Genomic DNA, 26,462 nt, shown 5'->3' with positions numbered 1-26,462 from the left:
AATATTAAAATAAAAGAGGGCACAAACCACTAGCAAGGTTAAAGTACTCCTTTACACACACTCACACAAACACACTCACACACACACACACACACACACACACACTCACTTTCCTGCCAGAACGATTGGAAATAATGTACTTTGATGAAAGGCTGAGAAAAGTATCATTTACAGTATTAACAGAAACCTAAAATATTAATGTTCCTAAGGAATTAAATAGTTTGAGGGATTCAAAAACCTACCAATAGCTGAGCTTTGAAAATAAAATTGACTTTTAAAAATGAGTCCAAAACTACCAGAAAAAAATCAGCTCCAATGCTATTTTTTTATGTCAAATTAGTAATTAATAGGATACCACTTGTTTACAAAGGAGCAAATTCTAACTCTTTATCCCTGGCACCTATCCTTAGCTACCTCAGTGCAGTTTTTAGCAGCACAATTTGGATGTAAAAAGAATGACATCAATGTCCCTGAAAACCTCATGGTTAGACCTTCCTTCAAATACGTTCTTAGGGTTTTAACATATTACACATGTGTATAGAAGAATGAAGATAATATTTGACAGAGATTACAAAAGTATGAACTATATACAGTATGTGATGACACAGGAGCTTAAAAAGCTGTATTTACTTTCCCCCAATTTACTTTAAATGTTAATATTCACTATTCAAATTTTTTCCTATGCGTCTTTATCTGTTTCTTCCTCTCCTAAAACAAATAACAAACATATACTGGTTTGGAATTTGTTCTATGCGTTTTCCAAGAGCCAATCATACAGTGACTTGCATTTCTCCTCACTGGAAGTCTTTTCCACCACCTCATAGTAGTTAAGCACAGCCTGCAGGAGGTCTCCCACTTTCCATCCTTTTTCTTGTAATTGTTTTGAAAGCTAATAAGACAGAAAGATATGTCAAACATTAACCAAAAATAATTTTATAACAATAAAGTTTTCATTTTTATTTACATCAGCGAAATCTAAGAATCTTGTTTGTAATAAAATACTGTTTCCCAGTTATAACAAAGTTTTCTCCCTAACCACCACTTTACACAAATTAAACATTTTCCTTTCCTGCCCTTTATAAACACATCTCCTCCACAGAATGACACTTTGGTATTGCTGGAGACAGAACTCCAATAACCACACCAAGCAAATATCCTGTGTGGGAGTATAGAGCTACATTTCTACAGGAAATTCTTAACCTAACTAAATACATCTGCCACACTCTCAAGTAGAAACATAAAATAGTAAAGGCAATGTCAAGCTTAATAAAAGGATGTGGATTTTCCTTCCACAACATATAGTGTGGTGTATGTTTTTGGAATACACACTCTAGCCTCAAAGGAAACATGGTTTTCTAAGTTAAGAAATGTTAATGTTTTAAAAAAACAACAACACAAAAAGTAAAATACTGTGGTCATCATTTCACAATACAGTATATATGACGACGTATACCTGAAACTAATATAATATATATCAATTATACCTCAATAAAAAAAAAGTAAATAGTTCTGGCCTGTTGGCTCTGTTGATTAGAGTGTCATTATGCACACCAAAAGGTTTAGGGTTCAATTCCCGGTCAGGATGCATATGGAGGCACCCAATGATGTTTCTCCCTCTCTTTCATTCTCTCTCTTCCCCTTGCTCTCTTGATTAAAATCAATAAACATATCTTCTAGTGAGGATTTTTAAAAAGTTAATAAATACAGGTTTAAATAAATCTCTATCGTCACCAATCAGAACATCTTCACTCATTTTTTTTCTATTTAGTTCTGTAAAAACTACTTTAATTTCTGTAATGTAAATATGCTTAGCCTTTTAAAAAATAGCTTTTGAATATACCTCAATAAAAATAATTCACATACAATTCACTCTTTTAAAAGTGTACCTGTTGATGGTTTTTAGTATTATTCACTGAGTTGAATGCAACCATCACCACAACCAATATCAGAACATTTTATCACACCACAAGGAAAGCCCTACACATTAGTAATCACTTCCAATTTCTTCCAATCCCCTCAACTCTAGAGAATCACTAATCTACTTTGTGTCTCTATTTGTCTATTTTGGCCATTTCATATAAATGAGGTCATTTATATGAAATTATTATTTATATCACATGATCTATTATGACCAGCTTCTTTCACTTAGCACAATAATTTCAAGGTTCCTCCATGGTATAGCATGTACCTACTTCATTCCTTTTTATTGATGGATTATGTTCCATTGCATAAATATGCCATATTTTATTTATCCATTCATTAGTTAATAGACACTAAAGATGTTTCCACTGTTAATCTATTATGAATAATGTTGCAATGGACAACATTCATATACTTAGGAGTGGAATTGCTGCCTTATATAATAATGTTATGTTTAACTTTTTTTTTTTTTTTTGCTATGTTTAACTTTTTGAGGAACTGGCAGAATATTTTCTGACAAGGCAGAATATAGGGACAAGGTCCCCTAACTCAAGCGCTATCACACTCAGCTCTGCTGCTGGCCTTTCTTAGCCCTCAGTTTATCTAAGACTAAATGACTTGAAAATGTTTGCTCCCTGAGGTCATTTCTAACACTTTTCCTACCCATTCTTTCTTCTTGACAGTTTATTTCCTGAGCATCACTTTCTGTCTTATTTCTCCCTTTGCCCAAAAACAGAGACCTAAACTGAAAAAAAAAAAACAACCAACAAAAAAACCCCACCAAAATATCTAAGTAAAAACAAACAACAACAAAAACCCACTATTTTTTCATAATATCTTTTTCACACACTTCTTCCAACAATACTTTTGTAAATTCTGAACCAGGAATCACGAGAAACTGGGCAGTTCCTTTTTTGTTATTATTGAGCAATTTACATTGGTTATTCATTAGACTATTCTATACCTTACAATTAAATTAAACCAAAGTTCTGATAAGAAACATTCTGAGCCAAAAATGTTAAGAATCTAAACTGAAAAAAAAAAATGTTTAATGAAAATACAGTTTTTTATTGCAATAACAGACCATTATATTTCTTTAGCAAATATGCTCATTATTTTTTGGATATTTGAGATAAAAGAACTGTGGTAATGATTCCCAAATGCTGGTTTGTGCAGTAAACTGAAAATCTTGACTAACAAGGTGCTTGGTATACAGTACGTTCTCAATAAAAATATCCTATTAGTGCATCAAATCTGAATGTTTTATTAGAACCTTATTAAACAGGTCCATTGTCCCTTATTAGAACTTAAACTTCTACTGATTTTTGATTTTGCTAGCTCCTCACACTAATGAAACTGAATTAACAGAGAAAGAGACAAACGAAGTACTAGGCACAATTATAAATCAATTTAATACAAAGAAAAACTCAATCTTTTCATAGAAACACCTGAAATGTTTATTAATGGCACCTAACTTTGAGAACTTAGGATGTACCAGGCACTAGATTAAGCATTTTTTACAGTATTATATTGAATCCTCACAAACCTCTGTAAATTCTATACTCACTTCCATAGTGCAGATTGGAAATTGGTGAACTTGCCCAAGGTTACACCGCTAGAGAGTAACAGGGCTGACATATGAGCCCAACTATGTGACTCTATTGCCTACACATTTAATCACTCTACTATCGATGAGTTATCTTATTAGATCAACCAGTTGACACAGAATGTCATGTACTAAATATATCTTCACAACCACCCTATAAGGCAGATACTTACTTGTATAAACTCTTTCTTTGCAGAGTCATGAAAAGAAAGTTCTGCAACTTCAGCCTCAGAGGCCACGAGCCACTGAAGAATAATCCTTAGTTGAGGGTCTACTGTGCATGGCTCCATGTCAATATTCGTTATTAGCAGCGTCTTTTCATCTTGCCCCAAACCTAATATTTAAATTTAAACAATATGAAGTGAAATGCATCAATTCAACTCTCAATACTCTGGTTTCCAAGGATATGTAAATATTTGCCACGTCTTAAGATTCCAATGAATGCTTGGAAAAATTCATCCTTTTTTAACCACACCAAAACATCAATTGAAATGTTTCTTTGAAAGGGCGAAATAATGTAAAACAAAGGGATAACTTTGATCACCTACTGATAGCACAGTACTGAAGTACTACACATGCCATCATTTGTGTCAAAATATGATCCACAGGTAAAAGGAGAAAAAATGAAACTATAAAGCAAGATTACAATCAAAATACAAATGAAACACACAAATAAAAACCTCAAATAAACACATTAAATGGACTTTAAGAAAGCTTTTTGAACTAAGAGAAATAGCAGCAGCAACTACTTGTATAGCATACATTAAAGTATTATTCTAAGCTGTTTAGATATGCAAAGTCCTATAATCCAAAACCACCTATGATGTAGAAACTATCATCATCTCCATTTTACAGGTAAGGTATCAGAGGCAGCGAGAGATCCAGAGTCTCAGAGTGAGGAGGTGGCTGAGGAAGGATATGAACACAGGCAATCTGGCTCCATGCTCTTAATGGAAAAATGTTATATGCAACCACTTTAATCCCAAAAGCAAGACAAGGGAATTTTCTGGCACACCACTATCATAAATGAGATATTGCTCTCACGTTTATTTATTTATTTTTAAATGAAAGTTATGTTTTCACCCTAGCCACATCGTTCAGTTGGTTGGAGCATCTTCCTGTGCACCAATAAGGTTATGGGTTTGATTCCCAGTCAAGGCACATATCTAGGTTGCAGGTTCAATCCCTGGTCAGGGTACATATGAGGCAACTGATTGATGTTTCTTTCTCATCTCTCTCTCTCTCTCTTTCTCTCTCTCTCTTCCCGCCCCCTTCTTTCCACTCTCTCTAGAATCAATGAAAATCATATCTTCGGATGAGGATTTAAAAAGTAAGATAAAATCAATGTAAAAAAAACATTCTCAGGTGATTAAAAAAGAAAATATAATCATGTTTTCAACATAAAGTAGGATGAATCTGTTGACTGTAAAAGTAATGACTTAACACTCCTGCTTAAATTAGGATGGCTGGACAATAAGCAGTGCTAAGACATGGGCCATCCCACACAAAAGGTGAACAGTAGGGCCTGCTGGCAGACATGGTACCAAATAGTACCAGTAATGGAAATTTGTTGGTTAATGTCCCTGATTCATTTTTATAGTTTGCATTCTAGACCACTGCTAATTATTTTTAGGATATGTGTAGGTCCCTAATTTTTTCACTTAAAAAGCTGGTCTGGCCCTCGCCAGTTTCTCAGTGCTTAGAGCAGTGATGGCGAACCTATGACATGTGTGTCAGAGGTGACACGCGAACTCACTTTTTTGGTTGATTTTTCTTTGTTAAATGGCATTTAAATATATAAAATAAATATCAAAAATATAAGTCTTTGTTTTACTATGGTTGCAAATATCAAAAAATTTCTATATGTGACACGGCACCAGAGTTAATTTAGGGTTTTTCAAAATGCTGACATGCCGAGCTCAAAAGGTTCGCCATCACTGGCTTAGAGTATTGGCTTGTGAACTGAAGGGTTGTGGGTTCGATTCAGGTTAAGATCATGTACCTCAGTTGCAGACTCGATCCTGGCCCCAGTAGGGGCATGTGCAGGAGACAACCAATCAGTATGTCTCTTTCACATCAATGTTTCTCTCTCTCTTCTCTTACCCTCCCTTCAACTCTCTCTAAACATCAATGGAAAACTTACCTTAAGGATTAACTTAAAAATAATAATAATAAAGCTAGTCCACATTATTCTCTTAAAATAAATGTAGTTTTGCCCTCCTCTCTCACCATTGACTTTCAATCAAAAAGGGGTTTTGGTGCACTATCGTACTAAATATGGTCTCTGGGCCATGTTGTGATTCCTGCAGGGGTCATGGGGTCGGAAGCTGTCACCCCAAGGCTTCTCTGTACTATTGGCTTTTTCAGTTCAGGACTCCTGGCTGCCTCACCTATGAATGACCTTTGTCTTTAGAGAAGGTACTAAACACTAGTGAAAAGAGAAGGGACTGACATCCTAAAACTACAAACAACCAACAACAAAAATTTTGAGGGTTTTTTCCTTAGAATTTCCATAATTTTGAATCTGTCTATAAATCTACATCAATCTATCTCCTAATTTACCAGTTTCTAATTTAAAAATTTTAAAAGTTGGCTACAATTTTCTATATAATAAGAGATGACTATAATTTCAAAAGCTAGGTAATAACATATATTTTCAAATAATTAATCTCCTGATTTCTACTTACTCACAAAAGAAATCCTAACAGCCTGCCTAATGCCAAAAGTGAAAATTTCTAAATGAATTTTATAGATATTAACTTATATTTTCTTCCATCTTAATCATTCCTCAGTCAAGTTAGCATTCATTACGGAAAATATTCACTATATGCATTTATACCATGTATATAGCCTTTGGAATAACCTACTCATAGATATTACTTGGGAAAAGTATAAAACTTTTCTATATTAAAAAATCAACACTTTAACAAAAATAAAGCAAATATTATTATGCTAGCCATAACTCAGCAAGTACCACACTACTTCTACTTTATATCTGATGAGAAAAACTTACTTCTAGAAGCCCTGTATGAAGAGACTATCTACTTAGCAGAGGCACTAGCATTCAAATAGAATAATCATCCTAGGTCTGAGGATTTTAGCTAAAAAATTGGTACATGACTTTCCTAAACAAGAAAAGTACAATTGGTCAATTGGTAATAAAACTGACTGGAAATTTAGGTGTTATAAAATACATTTCAAAAAATTCATTTTGGCAATTTTCTCAGTTTACCCACTTCTAAAAAAACCTACTTATATAAAAACCCTGGGTGTAACATCACAGCCAGAACCGCAACCAACCTGAAGGAAGTCAGTCCTGCAGGGGTCGTCTTGGAAACAGCTTCGCCCTCCCCCAGCTGTTTCCTGGAGAGCGAGGTTTCAGGCAGGAACCTGCCCTCAGAGCGGAGCTTGGAAGTGAAATGATTTGTAATGGATCTATTATTGAAGCTACCTTTGGAAATACTATATCTATAGATCAGTGGTTCTCAACCTTGGCTGCACATTAGAATCACCTGGGAATCTTTTTAAAATCCTGATTTCTGGGCCTCATCCTCCGGAAATTCTGTTTCTTTGTTACTAATGTTGTGGCCCTACCCCATAATAAAGAAACAATTTCCGGAGGATGAAGCCCAGGAATCAGGATTTTAAAAAGATTCTCAGGTGATTCTAATGTGCAGCCAAGGTTGAGAACCACTGCTATAGATAATATTAAAAATATATCTAAATGTGCAATTCTTTGTCCAAAAAATGAGAATATTCAAAAATTAAATGAAGAAAATTTGGATATACTCGATGGAGATTTTCACACATATTTGAGTGATGATTCCATTGATTCCACAAATGATGCTGAAAAGGAAAATTTTCCCATAGAATTTCTTAATAGTATTACTCCTTCGGGAATGCCCTGTCATAAATTAAAATTGAAAGTGGGTGCACTCATCATGCTGTGGGGAGCCGATATAGGATTAAGCCTCGGACTGACCTGTTGGCAAAGTCACTAACAGGTCTTCCGAGTCTTAAACAACCCAATCCAAGAGGTGGCCGCTGATTTACACGCGCTGTCATTTAAAAAATAAAAATGGGGGAATTTGCCGGAAGCCGGTCCACCCTTACTACTTGACACGGTCGCTGCAGGGAAGAAACATCTGCACAGCATATGTTTCAAGGGACCTGGCATATATGGCATACTGTTCTTAATATGTTTGCTCCCCTACTTAGCGCTATGTGTTTTAACCAAGGTCACCTCTCCAAGAAAGGTTGTTTCCCCAGGTGGGATTTTTCCCTGGAGTTAGGGATTAACAGGACTAAGGAAGGGAATAAATCAGTAAAACCCCTTAACTAAGTACCATGCAGGTAGTTAATCACTTTAACTATGAATAATCACGCTTAAGCTACATAATCTTTACTTAGAATAATCTCCTTCAGTTACTTCCTTGTAGCTTAACAGAACAATAGAGTAGTGACCTTGGAATGGAGATAACAAATGCCCTAACCTTCGGAATAGAATGGATAAGATTAAAATCAACTGGTATAAATACAGATGTAACAGGAGAATAAAGACAGAACCTGGCTGGAGAACCTGACTAGAGAACCTGGCTAGGCTGCTGATAACTGAACACTGCCTCCGTGTCCTTCCTTCTTCGCCGACTCCGTCCACACCTTGGGGAACCCCTGGACCCGCCGGGCTGGACCCCAACATCATGCTATTGAGAAATCTCAATATTAAAAGGGGTCTTTGTAATGGTACCAGATTTATTATCAAAAGATTTCGACCTAACATTATCGAAGCTGAAGTATTAACAGGATCTGCAGAGGGAGAGGTTGTTCTGATTCTAAGAATTAATTTGTCCCCATCTGAGACTGGCCTCCCATTTAAATTGATTTGACGACGGTTTCCCGTGATGCCAGCCTTTGTGATGACTATTAATAAATCACAAGGACAAACTCTAGACAGAGTAGGCATATTCCTACCTGAACCCATTTTCACACATGGTCAGTTATATGTTGCTTTCTCTTGAGTTTGAAGAGCATGTGACATTACAGTTAAAGTTCTAAATACTTCATCACAAGGGAAATTAGTCAAGCACTCTGAAAGTGTTTTCACTCTTAATGTGGTGTACAGGGAGATATTAGAATAAGTTTAATCACTTTATCAGTCATTGCTTGCATCACTGTTGTTTTTATATCATGTTTCTGTTGTTTTCATATCATGTTTTTGTTGTTTTTCATATCATGTTTTTGTCGTTTTTATATCATGCCTCTGTTGTTATATCCTTTTGTTACTGTTTATTTATTAATAAATTTATATATTATTTTCATATATATTTTACTAATTTCCTTTCATCTCTCACACTTCTATTATAGAGAAAGGGCAAATAGCAATATTAAAATATCTCCGCTAATTAATTCCTTTTAAAAAAATATATTTTATTGATTTTTTTACAGAGAGGAAGGGAGAGGGATGGGGAGTTAGAAACATTGATGAGAGAGAAACATCAATCAGCTGCCTCCTGCACACTCCCAACTGGGGATGTGCCCGCAACCAAGGTACATGCCCTTGACCGGAATCGAACCTGGGACCCTTGAGTCCACAGACCGATGCTCTATCAACCGAGCCAAACTGGTTAGGGCAATTAATTCCCTTTTAATGTGCACGAATTTCGTGCACCAGGCTACTAGTGATAACATAAAAAATCACTGGTTCAAAACCAAGCACTATATCTCAAACAGTATGAATCTTTTTATGTTCCATCCTAGAGAAGACATATTGATATTTTCATAATTAAGGAAAAATAAGATGGGGGTTGGGGGGAGTCAACAACCATCTAAATACAATAAAAATTCAGCTTCACCCTAAGCTGGTTTGGCTCAGTGGAAAGAGTATCAGCCTACGGACTGAAGGGTCCCAGGTTCGATTCCAGTCAAGGGCACATGCCAGATAGTGGGCTCAATCCCCAGTTGGAGACATGCAGGAGACAGCCGATCAATGACTCTCTCATCACTGATGTTTCTATCACTCTCTCCCCTCTCCCTTCTTCTCTAAAATCAATAAATATATATATATTTTTAAAAAATTCAGCTTCAATGTGAACCATTTTTAGATTCATTCAGACAGTCTAAGATATTTAAATTAGGGATTACAAATCACAGCCCAGAACTCCGTAACCAATTGTATCTGTTATTAACATATTCAGAATTATGTTCATTAAAGGGAGAATTGAGTATTTTCTTCAAATACATGTATGTGAGTGTAGTACTGGAATTTGGGAAGACATGTGAAGAGGGAATATGATTTATGTGAGATTGTCATTAAACACTAATTCTAGAAGTTACTTGTTTGAAAGGAAAAAACTATGACATACACTATAGTTATAATAAATAATATGAGTAAGGAATTTATTTTGAAAAAGATAATTATATAGAGTTGATCATGAATTTCCCTCACAAGTAACTGAATCATTCTTTTAAAGCAACTCAGTCTTTATATCAATGGGTACTTCATTAGTTTAGCAATCAAATAATACAAACTACTCAACAAAAGGCCTGACATTGGATAAATTAAAGAATACCCTGATTTATAATGTAAATACCCTTATTTGTAATGGCCAAGAGCCTAACTGATAAAATGAACAAATACAAAAATTAAAGACTCTTCTAGAGAACCTTCTAGAAAAGCATGGCCCTGCCATTGTGGCTCAGTGGTTGAGTGTCAACCTATGAACCAGAGGTCATGGTTAGATTCCTGATCTGGGTGCATGCCTGGGTTGTGGGCTCAATCCCCAGTAGGGGGGCATGCAGGAGGCAGCCGATCAATGAATCTCTCTCATCATCCCTCTCTGAAATCAATAAAAATATCCTATATAATAAAAGGGTAACATACAAATCGACCAAACAGTGGAACGACTGGTCGCTATGAAGCGCACTGACCACCAGGGGGCAGACGCTCAACGCAGGAGCTGCCTCCTGGTGGTCACTGCACTCCCACACAGGGAGCACTGCTCAGCCCAAAGCTGGGCTGATGGCTGGCGAGCGCAGGGGCCCGCCTCTGCAGCAGCGCTAAGGATGTCCATGGGGAGCAGGCCTAAGCTGTCAGTCAGACATCCCCTAAGGGCTCCCGGACTGCAAAAGGGCGCAGGCCGAGCTGAGGGCACCCCCCGCCCCCCGAGTACATGAATGTCGTGCACCAGGCTTCTAGTCTACACTAATAAAAGAGAAACATGGTAATTAGCGTACGACTGCTACCCTTTTCATTGGCTAATCAGGGCGATATGCAAATTAACTGCCAACAAAGATGGCGGTTAATTTGCATATGTAGACACAATGCAGGGAGGCGAAAGGGAAAGCAGGAAGAAGCCCCCTGCCACTGACAGTGATCAGAAACCCAGGGGGGAGCTAAGAGCCATGATTGGACAATCGGGCGCCTTTGCCGCCCTGGCCAGTGATAGCGGGAAGTAGGGGCGAAGCTGGCAGTCCCGGGAGCTTCCCAGCCCCGCACCCAACTTCTGCGATCCATACCACAGAAGCTGGGTGCGGGTCAGGGAAGTGTCCGCTGCCAGCTTCCCTGCCGCCAGCTTCCCTGCCGCCAGCTTCCCGGCCGCGGCTTCCCCCTGCCGCCAGCTTCCCGGCCGCGGCTTCCCAGCCCAGCATCCGGCTTCTGGGATGGGTGACCGCAGAAGCCCAGTGCAGGGGCGATCACAGAAGCCAGGTGCGTGGGCAGGGAAGCAGCCTCAGCCAGCTTCCCTGGCTGGGGCTTCGCTGCCCCACACCCGGTTTCTGCAATTGGTGATGCCTATTTCTGCATGACACTTAACTGACTACCCTCCCTTGAAGCACAGAAGAAGAAGAAGCCCCCAGAAGAAGAAGCCGCCCACCTTTGGTCCTGGCGCCAGTGCCTGGGGCTGGCTGCAGCCCAGGAGATGGACAAGCTACTGGCCAGAGGTCCCAGGCTGCAGCCACCCGGAGAAGCTACCAGCCCTGTGGTCCAGGGCGCCAACGCCTGTGGCCAGGGAAACAGGTTCCCTCTTCTCCTACTGTAGTCATTACTTCAATATTCCCCTTCTGAATTTCTCTCCTGTGCTGCAACCCAACTCCACTTTTTATCGGAAGGATACGGAACAGAGAGAGCAGTGTTAAAAGCTTACATTTTTAAGCCGGTAAGGTTGGTACTTAAACATATAAATGGAAAACTAGAGTCTTTAAGGTAACAAAGGCTACAAAGGACAGGGACAGCACATGACCTATTATATCCAGCAATCCATATGGGGACTGAAAACTTTGCAATGATGACAATTACTGAAGATATGAATCAACTAAAATAGTTGACAGGGACAATTCTTCCATCTTTGAAAATATATACATCAAATCTGTTTAAATAGATTTTCATCTGCATAATATAACACATTCTGACAAGACCACCACCACCGCCAATGTGGTCAGTGTTGTGCTGTAAAATGTTTAATAACTGAGGGACACCCCCCCCCTCGAGTGCACAAATTTTGTGCACCGGGCTACTAGTATTAAAATAAAACAAAACATGCAAACACTTTGAAAAACAAATTGTCAATTACCTTCTATGTCGTCCACATGCTCTTCGTCTTTATCATCTGGCCCATCACTTTTTGAATAAAAGAACAGAAGCAGTTAAACAAAAAAGCTTTAATAATGGTATTAAAACCAATTCTTGAAATGTGGTAAAGAATGAATGTTACAATATGATGTGTGATATTTAAAAAGGGGAGAAATGACAATAAAAAAGGAAGCTTTGCTTCTCACATCATTTCATGTTAAAATATGAATTGCAAATGATGCCTAGATAAGTTGTCATAACCTAGAAGTTCTACCTGACCATGATATATAGAACACCAAGTAATTTCATAATAAAATTTAATTTAAAATAATTTGAAGCCAAAATATTCTACCAATTTGGTTTTAGATAACACAGCATTTGAATATCATAGAATGCCACAAATTATTATTTATTAATGCTTCTGCTGATGCCGTTTATATATTTTTAACATAGTAAGAACACATTTTTCTTATGTATGAAGTAAAACTATATAAAAAAAAAGGACAAAACAAAAACAAAAAAACAGAAATCCTGTAGGAAGCAAGCTCTTTTTAATGAAATAATAATTGGTAGAATGAAAAATAGCAAGCAGAGCAATACATGCATAAAAGTAATACATTTTGCAATTAGATGTCAATCATATCTTAGCATAGAATTTTTTCATTAGATGTAATTTATCAAGCAGAATCATGTCAAAAATAGGAGAAAAGCAGCTTGATACATATTGGCATTGTAACCCACACTGTTTTAAGAATATGACATCATGCATTAGTGGTGAAAGACTCATCAGTTTTTAAGTTTCTGGACTGGACCAACCTGTCTGATGTTGGAAAGGATAAATTGTCCTCATACAAATCTCCTTCTAAACCAAGACTGCTCCAGCTACTGCTGTTACCATTACTGCCAGAGGAAGAAAAGAACAGAGCTGAACTAGAAAATGAATAGTAAAGACGATCATGGTTTTCCTTGGAACAGCTTCTGTCAAATGTTAACTGTGGCTGTTCTGAAACTGCCACAATGGAGTGCAGCATCCACAGGGGTCAAGAGGCCCACACTGCTACTGCAAAAGGTACCTGACAGCTTCAGAGATCTGGGTGTTTTCCTACTTGTCCTCAAGAGATCATAACAATTATTCTAAATGTATATTTATTTTACAGATTATGACAACAAAATGTCTTTAAAAGCAGCAAATGAATGCATGAAGTTTTACAATTAAATTAAGTATATGTCAAGTTTTAAAGGCTAATACTCTTCAGTTTGGAATAAGAATGTTAACATTCTCTCAGGTCTTTAGATAGTGCAAACAGTGATAGATTTGGGGGGTAAGGGAGGTAGACACTGAAACATAGTCCCAAAGAGACCTTTTTTTCAACTACTTGGAAAAAACAAGTATTCTTATTATGTCATTACCTTCATTTCATATATTACATATAATTCAGTAGGTGGCAAATAACATACATTTTCTTCAGAATATTGACTAACCAAGGCTTATTCAAGCATTTCACTTGTCTGGTTGGCCAGTCACTAATTCCACACAGATAACAACTTATTTTAAGCCAATCAAAAGAAGAAAGCAACTATATTCTAAAATTGCAACAAAGCAATAAAAAACAAAAAGCAACTGTGTTCAGAAACAAAACTAAATTCAATCTTTCAGATTAACACCTAAACATGCAATTTTTAAAAATTCTAATCAAAATAATTAGTAAGCACATTAGTTTGCAGTGAAAGCAGCTATATTTCCCCATATTAGGCTAAGGAATTATAAAAGTTAATATTTATATAAACCAAAATTTTGGTTTTAAAAAATGAGTTAACATTAAATAATTTCATAGGCATCAGTAAATGTTGACAAAGTTACTAGAAAAAGGAAGATTATTTAAAAGTTCTAAGTAGTTTCCAAGCAATCTCAAATAATTTACATATCCATGTTTACTCTACCACTAAGAAATTGTGACAAACTATAATGTATTAGGGAATAAAAGTTAAAACGGAGCAGTAGCTTTTCACATATATTCAAACAAACATAGCTCTATCATAAAACTATTAAAACAAGCAGAATCTTGCCCATGTAGTCTGTCCAACAAACCAACACTGAGAAAATACAGAAATAGAGTGAACAGAGAGCTACTAGCCAGAGAAATTAATGATCTCAAACACTGTATTTACTTCTAGTAACAGAATGATTAGCTAAACAAAAAAATTTACAAACTTTTTACCCATACACTAATGATTCCCCCACTTAATAATAAAAATCAATCATCTAAGTATTAGACGAACATGAAAATACCAGCTAAAATATTGTCAAACTCCCTCTATCTAACCTCATTCCCCCTTCCATGTTGCCCCTTAAAGTAGAGATTTGAAGTCCGTTATTTACAAAATGCCACTTATCAACTAGAATGGCCATGTATTTTTCAACTCACCAGGGCACTTCTGAAAATGAAAGACGTCACCAACAATAATTATACCAGAACAGAAATAAACCAGGACTGTCCTGAGCAAACTGGGAGGTATGATCATCCTATGTTAACCACACATAAAACAACTTCATTTCTTCACTTAAAATCTTTCATTTCATTCCTGAACACTGTCCTGCTTCCATCATTTTCTTTTATGTCTTTTCATGTTTCCTATGTTAAAGACAGACATTTGCAAACCACTGGCAGTTATCTAAAAAGTTTGGCAAGTCCAGCCCCATCTCTTACCTAAACTACTACAACTTTAAAAAAAAAAAAAAAAATATATATATATATATATATATATATATATATATATATATATATATATATGTATATATGTATATGTTCTGATGATTAGAGACAAAGGGAGAGGGAAAGAGAGATAGAATCATCAATGATGACAGAGAATCATTGACAGGCTGCCTCCTGCACATCCCCTAATGGGGATCAAGCCCACAACCCAGGCATGTGCTCCCAACCGGAATCGAACCTGGGACCCTTCAGTCCGCAGGCTGACGCTCTATCCACTGAGCCAAACCAGCTAGGGCTAAAACTCAACTTTTAAGAAATTCACAAACCAGCCCTGGCCAGTTTTTTTCAGTTGTTAGAGTGCTAGCCTATGCACCAAAGGGTCAAGGGTTTGATTCCCGGTCAAGGGCACGTACCTCTGTTGCAGGTTCAACCCCAGAACCTGGTAGGGGATCAAGCAGGAGGCAACCAATCAATGTCTCTCTCTCTCACGTCAATGTTTTTCTCCTCCACTCGGTCTAAAAATCAGTGGAGGGACAAAATTCACAAACTGCTGAAATACTTGAGATTCACTTACATAGACCAGTTCTCTTTCTGATCTAATCATTATACATTCCTCCTAAACACTTGTGAACTTTTGAGATTATTGTTTCTTTTTTAACTGGTGCCCTCTATGGAACTTCCTACTTAGAGGGAAAATGCAAGTTTGTCCAAATCTCTGAAGTCTTTAATCTCCTACCTTGATTTCTATACCAGAAAATAACAGTGCCTACAGCACATGTCATCAAAAGATGAAACATGAAAAGCCATATTATCTTACATGTGTTCTCTGAACCTTCTGCATTAAAATTATCTGAGGGTCTTATCAAGCATGCAGTATCTTGGGACCCTCTAATGACCTAGGGAATCAATCTCTGGGACATGAGGCCCTGAAAATTGTATGTCCAACAAGCCTGGATGCGTCCCACTAACTTTCTTTGTGCTGAACCTTAATGCCACAAAGCGTAATAGTTCTTAAGACTGTGGTAGATTAAACTACAGAAGTTTTTCTGACAAAATGCTATCAGGCCAAACTATCCCCATCCTGAATTCAAATAATTTTCTGAACCGACTTGGAGACTTGGATTTATCCATATTAAATATACTTATTTTAGCCTCAGCCTAATTTGGTCTTTTTAAACCTTGATTGTTAATGGAATTATCTTTCATCCTAATTTTTAAAAAATTTTTACTGAATGTATTGGGGTGACATTGGTTAATAAAATTATATCGGTTTCAAGTGTACAACTGTATAATACTTCATCTGTATTTTGTATTGTGTGTTCACCACCCCAAGTCTTCTGTCACCATTCATCTCCCCTTTACCCTCTTCTACCTCCCGCTCTGGTAATCACCATATTGTTTTCTGTGTCTATGAATTGTTTTTTTTCTTTGCTAATCCCTTCACCTTTTTCACCCAGCCTCCCAACACCCTTCCCTCTGATCGCTGTCAGTCTGTTCTCTGTAACTATGAGTCTGTTTCTAGTTTGTTATTTTATTTTTTTCATTGGATTCCACATATAAGTGTAATCATATGGTATTTGTCTTTCTCTGACTAGCTTATTTCACTTAGTATAATACTCTCCAGGTCCATTCATGCTGTTACAAAAGGTAGGATTTCCCTTTTTACGGCCAGGTAGTATTCCATTGTGTAAATGTACCGCTGATTTTTTATCTCCTCATCTCCTGATGAGCTGCTTCCAAACCTTGGCTATTGTAAATAATGCTGCAATGAACATAAGGGTGCATATATTCTTTCCAATTAGTGTTTCAGATTTCTTCAGATATATTCCCAGAATCACTGGGTCATAAGGCAGTTCCATTTTTAATTATTTGAGGAAACTCTATACTGCTTTCCATAGTAGCTGCACCAAACTGCATTCCCACAAACAGTGCACCAGGGTTTCCTTTTCTCCACATCCTCACCAACACTTGTTGATTTACTGTTTTCATCTTCGTTTTGAGTCGTTCAGAAATGAGTATTACTTATCACCAATAAAATAATGCTGTATAGGACAGAACCAAGAACAGAGCATGGTAGATGTCTCCCTCTTTTCATCAAACTAGGTAACATTCCACATAGAGCTGTTCAACTGGCTACAATGCTCTTAATGCCACTAGCCTCTAACCCTAGTTTTCCCATTTTAACACCGGGATTTCCTAAGCAATGTCAACTCTCACTGAAACTCTAAAAGCCTATATCTCTCAAAGATGAGAGAAAAATTTAAGTGTTCATATTCTAGTCTAGATAAAGTTATGGAAAAGAGCCAAATGATGATGTGTGATTATCACCCCCACTTCCTACCCCCAGTTTTAAAAACTGCCATTTTTGGGTCTAGATTTTAAGAAATATTGAAAATTTACAACTACATTTTAAGAAACTATGATAAAATAGATACTTTATAAAAATACTAATACTTACTAGCTAATCCAAGCATCAAACAAAGTACTCTGAAATGATGATCTGTTTTAACAAGTGATAGCCATTTCCTTTCTTATGCTCCCTCATCCCCTCCTCTAATAGTCTGCTTACCTCCCACTCCTGATAAGTCCATTCCAAGGCTCTGTTCACCTAGAGCCTCACAGGGTCCTTTCCACATATGCCCAAAATTGGAAGTATGTATGCCGAGAATCCTCTCCACTCCCTAGACTCAGCTATAGATGGTATTTATCATTTCCAATTGTCAATTAATTTGGATAAAGATTTTATGGAATTTTATTGGTTAGAAAATGCCTGTATAGAGTTATACATATAAGAAACAACTGTATCACAATTAATAAAATATTCCATAACTTATTCAAAATAAAGTTAATTAAGAAAAGTTATATATGAGGTAGGTGCCTCTGCTATACCAAACAATTTATAATGAGTTTATGTATTTCAGTCATTCGAGTATAAATGATCTGGATCATTTTTTTCCTGAGTAGCAGGACAAGTAAGGAACCTTTCCCCCCAAAAAACATACTATCTAAACTAATCCCTGTGAAATTACAGGCCATTTTTATGTCTCTTACAGATAACTGTCCTTCTTCCTATCCTCAAACAGCTATTTTTAACTGGCATGCCACAATAATTTTTTTAAAAATGTAATACCTGACTATTTAGTCAGGGGCACTGACCTCTTTTCCTTTAGATTGTCAAATTAAAAACTGACAACAGCCACACAACAATACCAGTACCTGTCTGGTGTGAATGAATCAAAAGCATACCTGTTTTTTTTTGTCAGATTGGCAAAAAATATGTTTTTTGGTGTGCTACAGAATTTTAGTAATTACTGTATGTGTGCCATGAGATGAAAAAGGTTGAAAATCGCTGCTCTACAGAAAAAAAAGTACTCTCTTTAAAGTAAGAAAAAAAAAGTTTTTCCTCAAAAATTCATTAAAAGTCCAGGTAAAGCCTAAAAGGGTATAAAATTAAATGTATGTAACATTTTCAAATCAACTATTGGCACATCCAGAGAAAATTAGCTGGGCTAATTATTATCCTATATAATAAAAGCCTAATATGCAAATTGTCCCCTTGACCAGGAGTTCGACTAGGGGGTGGGGCCAGCGGCCGGGGGAAGGGAGATGCCCCCAACCGGCAGCCACTAGGAACCCTACCCATGCACGAATTTCGTGCACTGGGCCTTTAGTATTTAATAAATGTCAAAAAACCATTAGAAATATATTGCAAATAATAAAATACATTTTGAAAATAATGACAGATTCTCAAATTCAGAATTTTAAATAATACTCAATGTAAACTAATAGCTCACTTCATAGGTCTGAGGATCTAAACTATGCTATTGCATGTAAAGTTTTAGTTACCTTTCACTTAGATGATGAAAACTGCTGCTTTCATCCTGGTGTTCATCTTCGAAACTTAAATTGGACCAACTACCAGTGCTGTCATCACCAATACTGAGATTCATCTGCTGGCTACCAAAAGACTCAGTTGACTGAAAGTCTTCTGTTTCTTTTGGACTAAAATAAATGAATAAATGAATGAGTGCCAAAAGCATCAGGTTCTGAACTATCTATATATATAAAAAGCTAGCAACCAGAATGCCAGAACGACCAGAATGCGGGGTCACTATTATGACGACCACTGCGGCCAGCCCAATAGGGGGTGGGGCTAGGTGGCCAACCTCTTGCGGCCCCTCCCCCATGGGCCTCCACCACCCGGATCGGCCTGCAGCCCTTCCCCCTGGCCGGTCCTGCCCGATTGCCCACCTACCCCAATAGGGGGTGGGGTTGGCCGACCAATCTCCCACGGCCCCTCCCCCAGCCGCTGACCCCTGATCAACCCCCTGCCCCCAATCGGCCCCCTGACCCCAATTGGGGGGCGGGACTCACTGGCCAATCGCCTGCAGCCCCTCCCCCCAGCCAGCCCAGCCCTGATCGGGTCCCTATCGGGGCGGGCCAGCCGGCCAACCTCCCACCGTCTCCTCCTCCTGATCCATCCCGATTGGGGCTGGGCTGGCCTGACCCCACCCATGCATGAATTCGTGCACTGGGCCTCTGATAAGACTTTAATTCTTATAAATGATAAAGATAACAAAAACAAGAAATGATATTCAGAGTCAGACCAGTGGTCCACCTAACCCCCTTTCATTGTGTCTGCTAACAAAGAGACTTAGCAGGGTAGCTTATTACTTTCAGAGTTAACTGAGTACCCATGAACACCCATCCATCCTAAGTGCATCACTTAAATTCTCTTCAAAGCAGTTCATATTTTCAACTGGGACCACTATGAAAGAGCACAAGTTCCTAAGTTTTCCAACTGCTTTGTAAGATAGTACTTTTATTTGCACAACAAAACAAAACAAACTTCATTTTGGCTTTAAAAACCAAAAAAGTAGTTCAAGTAATTCTAGTACTGTAAATTAAAATTAGAGTCAAACTAGCCAAATCTCTTTGATGTTAAGTGTGTATTATAAACCTAACCCTACTCATTTTTTTTAATAAAGAAATGTTCTCAAATTTTATTCTAACTTTTCACTAGGAAGGCCATTCACTGTTCAATTATTGCAACTGCCCAACTCATTTAATTCTCAACATAGCAGTTGAAAGTATATTTTTAAACATGAAGAGGGAAAATGTTATTCTTCTGATCAAAACCCTCTAGTGCAGCGGTTCTTAACCTGTGGGTCTCGACCTCTTTGGGGGTCAAACGACCCTTTCACAGGGGTCGCCTAAGACCATCCTGCATATAAGATATTTACATTACAATTCATAACAGTAGCAACATTACAGTTATGAAATAGCAACGAAAATAATTTTATGGTTGGGTCACAACATGAGGAACTGTATTTAAAGGGCCAGAAGGTTGAGAACCACTGCTCTAGTGGCTTCTCACCAGCCAAAATAAGCCAAATACTTATAACATATTACCTGGTATGACAATCTCTCATAACCTACACCTTATCTCCTACTACTCCCCTTGGCTCACTCACTTCAGCCACTCAAGCCTCTTTGCCATTTCCTCCACATGCACAGTCCCAACCCTTTGCCTGGAACCCTCTTTCCACTGATTCTCATGTGACTTATTCTCTCTTCACCTTTGGCTCTTTGCTCAAATGTTACCTTGTCAGGGTTATTTTTGCCTGCTACCTGTTCAAAACTGCAAACCAGCCCCACATGCTGCCACGTACTGCCACCACCAAAAACACTAAACCCTTGCTTTAGTTTTCCTCCGAAGCGCTTATTACCATGTACTACATATTTTACTTATTTTTTTTCACATTTTACTTATTGTCTTACTTTACTGTAACATGAAGTCCAAGTGAACACATATTTTTGCCTGTTTTATTTACTTTTGTTCCCCAGTGCCTAGAATAGGTCCTGAACTGCCCCCACTTTGGGGCTATTCTCATTTTGTATTTAAAATATACTAATCAGAATTATATTGGGCATTCCTACAATCACACTATAGTTTTAAACCATAATAACTTCATATTTTAGTTGGGTAAATGGTTAATACCTTCCCTCAAAAGCCTGTTGTGGGATAATGAAGAATGTATATGAAAGTAATATGTAGGATATGAAACAATACATCAACTTTAAGAAATAAAAATTATTTAAAAAAAAAAGAAAAAGAAACAATACATCAATGTAACAGAGAAAACTTGTTAATTTAGGGTTAAAAAATAATCCTACCTTTCTGAACAGAATCTAAGACATATATGATCAAGTTTAACTTTTTTTTAAATCATCACATGAGGATATGGTTTTATTTTTTTTTAATTTAGAGAAACATCGATGCGAGAGAGAAACACCGATCAGTTATCTCCTATACTTGCCCTGACTAGGGATGGAACCTGCAAACTGGGTGCCCTGACTGGGAATCAAACCCGCAACCTTTCCAACTGAGCCATCTGGCCAGGAACGATGGAGTTTAACTTTTCATTTTATCATAGACCCAAAAGAAACTTGAAACTTACCTACTAACAGCATGTTCAACATTCACGATGGCTGAGGTCATTATTTCTGTAGTAAGGCTTTCAGCAAAGCTAACACCATCTTGTCCAATTCCACTATCAGCTGCCAAACTGGTATTGCTCAGCTCTCTCTCTGCTTTTTCAATAGCTTCAGCAACTATCTTCTCAGCAAGCACTGTCTTCTTATCAAGATCAACATGAATTTGAGGGACATCAAGGTGAAAAATTCTAGATTTCTGATAAATGTTGCTAAATTTTGAATTAGAACCTGGCTTACTATGAGCAAGTGAATCCTGTCTGAAAGAATATTGAGGTGAGTTTCCATTGCAGTCATGGAGTTCTTTCTCATCACAGTATCTGCAAGCTTGACTTACAAGAGGTGACAACTTTTCTGCATAAGTGATCCTATCTGCTGCTTTTGCTGTCTCAGACACTTGGAAAACTGCAGATCCTAAACTGAGTTCTAAAGTGTCATCAGCTACTTTTTTAGCATACTGTTCTATAGCTTGAACAACATTCACTTCATATCCATACCCATTTAAGCTGCCTGCACTGTGGTAAAATCTGTGATTTTGCGGGGAAGGTTGAAGAGACTTAGGAAATTCTGGCTCAATGTGAGACTCATTATCTTCATCACATCCAGACTTTTCATAAAGGCAAGAATCTGTTGAGGATTTTGGCAAGCCAAGTGCAGACACTGTAAGCTCTTTTTTAACATCTCTGGTTATGCTGTGAGCAAGAGAGGTTGAAAAACTATACAGTTCAGAGCATTTACTTCTGTATGTATTCCCTGTCCATTCACAAGTTTGATTTTTACAGAGGTAACCTTCATTTCTTTTACTTTGTCTTTTTTTATCTACTTCTTGGTGGTGTTTATTTAAGAACATTAAGAGTTCATTGTTGGCTTTCACCTGTGAGTTTTGCAAGGGAAACATTTTTGAGTTACACTTCATTGTTGCTCCCTTAGCTGCTTCTTTCAATCCTGATTTGATAGATCGATAAGCAAGTCTATTGGCATACTGATCCATTATTAACTCACTATTACCACCTTCCTGTTTTAGTATTTGGATAATGTGACCTGCATATTCATCTGTCACACTTTCACAGCTGGGATACTTATATGACAGACTTGACATACAAGAACTTGGTGGTAATGAAAGAATAAACGGGTCAACTTCTCTTGGATGTGATACAGTCTCTATATTCAACTTTTCTTCTAATCTATTAGGTTGGTCACCATCACTATAACTATTCTTCTTCTGCCTGCAAAGCATACAACTTCTAACTTTTGCTATTTTCTCAGCTTCTGTAATGACTTCTGCTGCCATATCACCTGCAAAATTGCATAATGCTTGTAAATTTTCATCTGTGTGATTTAACAAAGTAGGTGATACACTTCTTTGACTCTGCACATTTAAGCAAGGGCTTTTAATCTTGGGTTCTTGAATTATTTTATTATCTAAATGGGAAGCTGCCATTTCAGTTGCAAGAGAAACGATGTGTGAAGCTAATGCTTCGGCAAATTGAGTTTTCTTCTCTGAGTGCTCTGCCTTCACATCCACTTCCGGATGCTCTTCACCTTCACTACTTTCAACTTCTTCTGAAAGAGATCGCATGAGTTTCAACATGAATTCCTCTTTTTCAATAGTATTTTGTTCATTTTCAGACAAACTACCAACAGATGAGTAGTGAGGTGTAGAAGGTGGTGTAGCAGGTGCAAATTCTTTTGCTAATTCCCCTTTAAGCTTTTTGGTTAACTTCTTGATATCCCATTCAGAACTAGCCTGGGATGGTACTAGAGGAGTTGATGGAGGAGTATCAGGTATTACATTTCCATCTCTGATTTTCTGTTTATCTTCCACATGCAAACCATCTACACATGTAAGCACTGCAGATGAGAAAGTATGGGAATGGGGATAAGGATTTTCTTGCCCAAAAGACAAGGGCACCGGTGCCATATTATTCAAATTATACTTTTTCACTGATTTGTCCTTAGCAGCTTCCTTCAAATCAGGTTTTTGACCTGCCATAGTTGAACAACATGGTAGTGGCTCTAAAGAAAATCCATGAGCTACAGAATCTTTACATTCTGGAACACAATCCTTTCCCACTAAAAGTGAACAGTGAGTTAAGTGATCTTGAGCATCAAGAGATCTGGGAAACTTTTCCCATATCAACCGTGACTCTTCTTCAGCAACAGGCAAGCCTTCCCTGTTTACCATATTTTTATCCACATTGGAGATCAGTGATTTGCTTTTCTCTACGGAATGTTTAATAACAGATTTAGATAATCGATCAACAAACATGTCCTTATTGCTAGCTTCATTCTGTTGCAGGGTCACTTGATCATAGTGGAAAGGAAAGTTTTTTCCCTTTACTGTTTTAGTTAAACAATCTGTGTGTTCATCAACTGTTTTTGTAACTTTGAATGATGTCACTGACTCTAAAGTTTCATTTACTATAGAATGCACCAGTGCTGTAGAAAAGTTGCTAATAATCACAGGATCACTTGGTAATTTTGAAGAGCTTTGCATTTCAACATCATCATTAGTTGGTTTAAAATCATTCTGGTTACCTAGACTGTGTTCTGAAGATAAACAAATATTTCTGAGACAAGCTACTTCCTCTTCGTTTTTTGTGGAAACACCTGCTTCAGTAGAATCACCATTCAAATTACTATCACCAGATGACAGATGAGTCTTTGCCTGATATATATTAGATGAAAAGTGATATGGGAGAAGGGCACTTCCAGCCAGGGGCACTGGTATAGAAGTAACAATTCCAGAAGTACAAAATAAGGCCTGCTGTACAGTGTATTTATATTCTGGCATTGGTTTTGTCACAATTGCTTGACTATTAAAAATGGGACATGTGGAAGTCTGTGTCCATGGCACAATATTTTCTGCACTCACATACTTTATGTTATCTGTAGAAACACTAACTGCTGCCTTTGTTGTAAAGATCACATCAACTTGTGATAGCTCAATGAATGCTTCCTGCATTACAGATTCAGACAAATCTTTTGCATATGACTTCACTACTTTGTCTTCATAGTCAAATGAATACTTTGGAGATGAAGGTGTTGGAGGAGATGAAAACTGACACACTTCCATGATACCTTCAAAAATAAGCTCTTCAGCAAGATCTGCAGCAAACCCAGCAACTATGTTTGTAAATATCTGCTTCTTTACATACTGTAAATCTTTTAAAGCATTTGAGAAAGCTTCACTCACCAAAAAATTAGCCAGACCACTAATAGCACGCTCTTTCAGTGAAAATGCATGCTGCCTTCTCAGTTCATTAAATGCCATCTGAAAAATGGATGACGTTAATTTGACGGCTAAATGGCACAATGCATTGGTACATGAAGAGACTCCTTTCTGCAAGTCTTTAAATGCACTGCCAAAACTTTTTTCCACAAGATCTGCTGCAAATTTTTGAATGCTATCTCTAATCATTAAGGGTTTATTTTTAGATTTATTTTGATCAAGGTTTCCACTCTTTAGAGCAATGGTTTCATTTTCTCCCTTTTTAACACTATTAATGTTTGATATTGCATTAGTATGTTGAGTATGAAGGACCGAGCCCAGTACTTCACATGTAATTCTATTGGCATAATCTTCATAGGTGTAATAAATAGAATCATGATCTTCATGAATCCTATCTCCACCAATATCTGTTTGGCAAAAACATTCAGCAGGTGTACAGCTTCCAAGAGGACTAAAAGCAGAGGACCGAATGGGGCTAAACAAGCCACTGTCTTCCCCAGATGCCTTCACTGGGCGAGGAGAATCTGGAGCATCACACAGGTTGCTGTAAGGGGATTCTGGTTTACGAGGTGTTGGCTTTCGAACATTAGCTGGGAGAGCTGGACAATCAAACTTGAATTTTTGAGGATTCATAGTAGTGGTTACAGAAGATTTGTCATGTTTGTGCCCTTTCTTTTGCGATGTCTTCCCTTTTACAGAATCTTTTAGAAATGGACAAGAAGTCTCTAAAGTTTGTTCTAGTTCATCAAACTGATCAAAACTATCAAAAAATTCACTTACTTCTGAGTCTGAGTCCTCTATATCATCTTTCATTACAGGAATTTTTGGTAACTCAAGTTTTGCTTTTAAACTTTTTTGATATCCTTCTTCATCTAAGAAAATAACCGGACTTGGACTTGAGCATTCTGATTCAGATGAATAGGCAGGAGAAGAAGAAAAAAACGTTTTCTGCATGTCACTACCTTTATCTGAAGCATTAGATGACCTATAGAAACTCCTTTGGATCCAAGGCTCAGAAATTGATGTTGTGACTGAACTTTTCACAGGTTGTTCTTTATGTCCCAGAACATTTATTAAGGAAGTTGAAGGTTTCGTCAATGACTTCTGCCGCCCAGAGCTAACCAGAATCCTTAAATCATGGGTTTCTAACTGGTGACCAGCAGTAGTCTGTGAAGCAGCATCACAGTGGCTCTTTAGTGCAGTAATGTTTACTCCTATAGGAAAAGAATAAAATGATCAGCTTATTCTTGAACAGAATTTTTTTAAAATTTAAATCAATGGGAATAGACTTTCAGCATAAAATATTTATTTGTAACATGTCTCTTCTAAATTATGTTAACATATTCATCCCAAATCATTCTCAAAATCAAATATATCTTTTACTAAAATAATTTAATTTTACCCCATACTTGAGAATACATAGAATGCTGTCACATGTGTTAGAAACACGAATACAGTGACTCTGCCAGTTAACTCCTCTCAAGTTTGACCCTAGGCATGTTCCAAACACTTAATATGGTAAACAGTACTAACAAAATAAGAACAGAAATAGCAAAACTAACCAGATAACAATGGCCCAGCCAGGGTGGCTCAGTGGTTTAGCATTGACCTATGAACCAGGAGGTCACGGTTCGATTCCCGGTCAGCACACATGCCGGGTTTGAGGGCTCGAGCCCCAGTGTGGGCATTCAGGAGGCAGCCAATCAATGATTCTCTCTCATCATTGATGTTTCTATCTCTCCCCCTCTCCCTTTCTCTCTGAAATCAATAAAAATAAAAACCAGATAGCTATGAACTTAAAAAATCTCAAAAGTAATTCCTCAGACAATCAGAAAAAAGGTTAAAAAGAATTGAGTAACTTGGCCTTAAAGCCTTTAAAACTGAACTTTAAACTTTAATCCTCTTCAGTGGTTCTCAACCTTCCTAATG

General features: G+C 37.4%; 1 protein-coding gene across 1 annotated transcript in view; it reads right to left on the bottom strand.

Moving 5' to 3' along the window:
- Positions 1-597: 597 nt before the first annotated feature.
- Positions 598-26,462, bottom strand: part of AKAP11 (A-kinase anchoring protein 11) — a 62,073-nt gene continuing 36,208 nt past the window's right edge. The window contains exons 7-12 of the mRNA XM_006083507.3: positions 21,268-25,747; positions 18,653-18,808; positions 12,909-12,992; positions 12,094-12,140; positions 3,700-3,860; positions 598-889 (exon numbers count right to left, since the gene is read on the bottom strand). Of these exons, the coding sequence (XP_006083569.1) occupies positions 749-889; positions 3,700-3,860; positions 12,094-12,140; positions 12,909-12,992; positions 18,653-18,808; positions 21,268-25,747 (5,069 nt within the window). The 3' untranslated portion in view covers positions 598-748. The remainder of the gene's footprint in view (positions 890-3,699; positions 3,861-12,093; positions 12,141-12,908; positions 12,993-18,652; positions 18,809-21,267; positions 25,748-26,462) is intronic.

The sequence above is a fragment of the Myotis lucifugus genome, unplaced genomic scaffold (assembly GCF_000147115.1).
Source record: "Myotis lucifugus unplaced genomic scaffold, Myoluc2.0 scaffold_7, whole genome shotgun sequence".
Classification (NCBI taxonomy): Eukaryota; Metazoa; Chordata; class Mammalia; order Chiroptera; family Vespertilionidae; genus Myotis; species Myotis lucifugus.
Note: the sequence above shows the minus strand (reverse complement) of the source record. Positions and strands in the feature narration are given on the sequence as shown.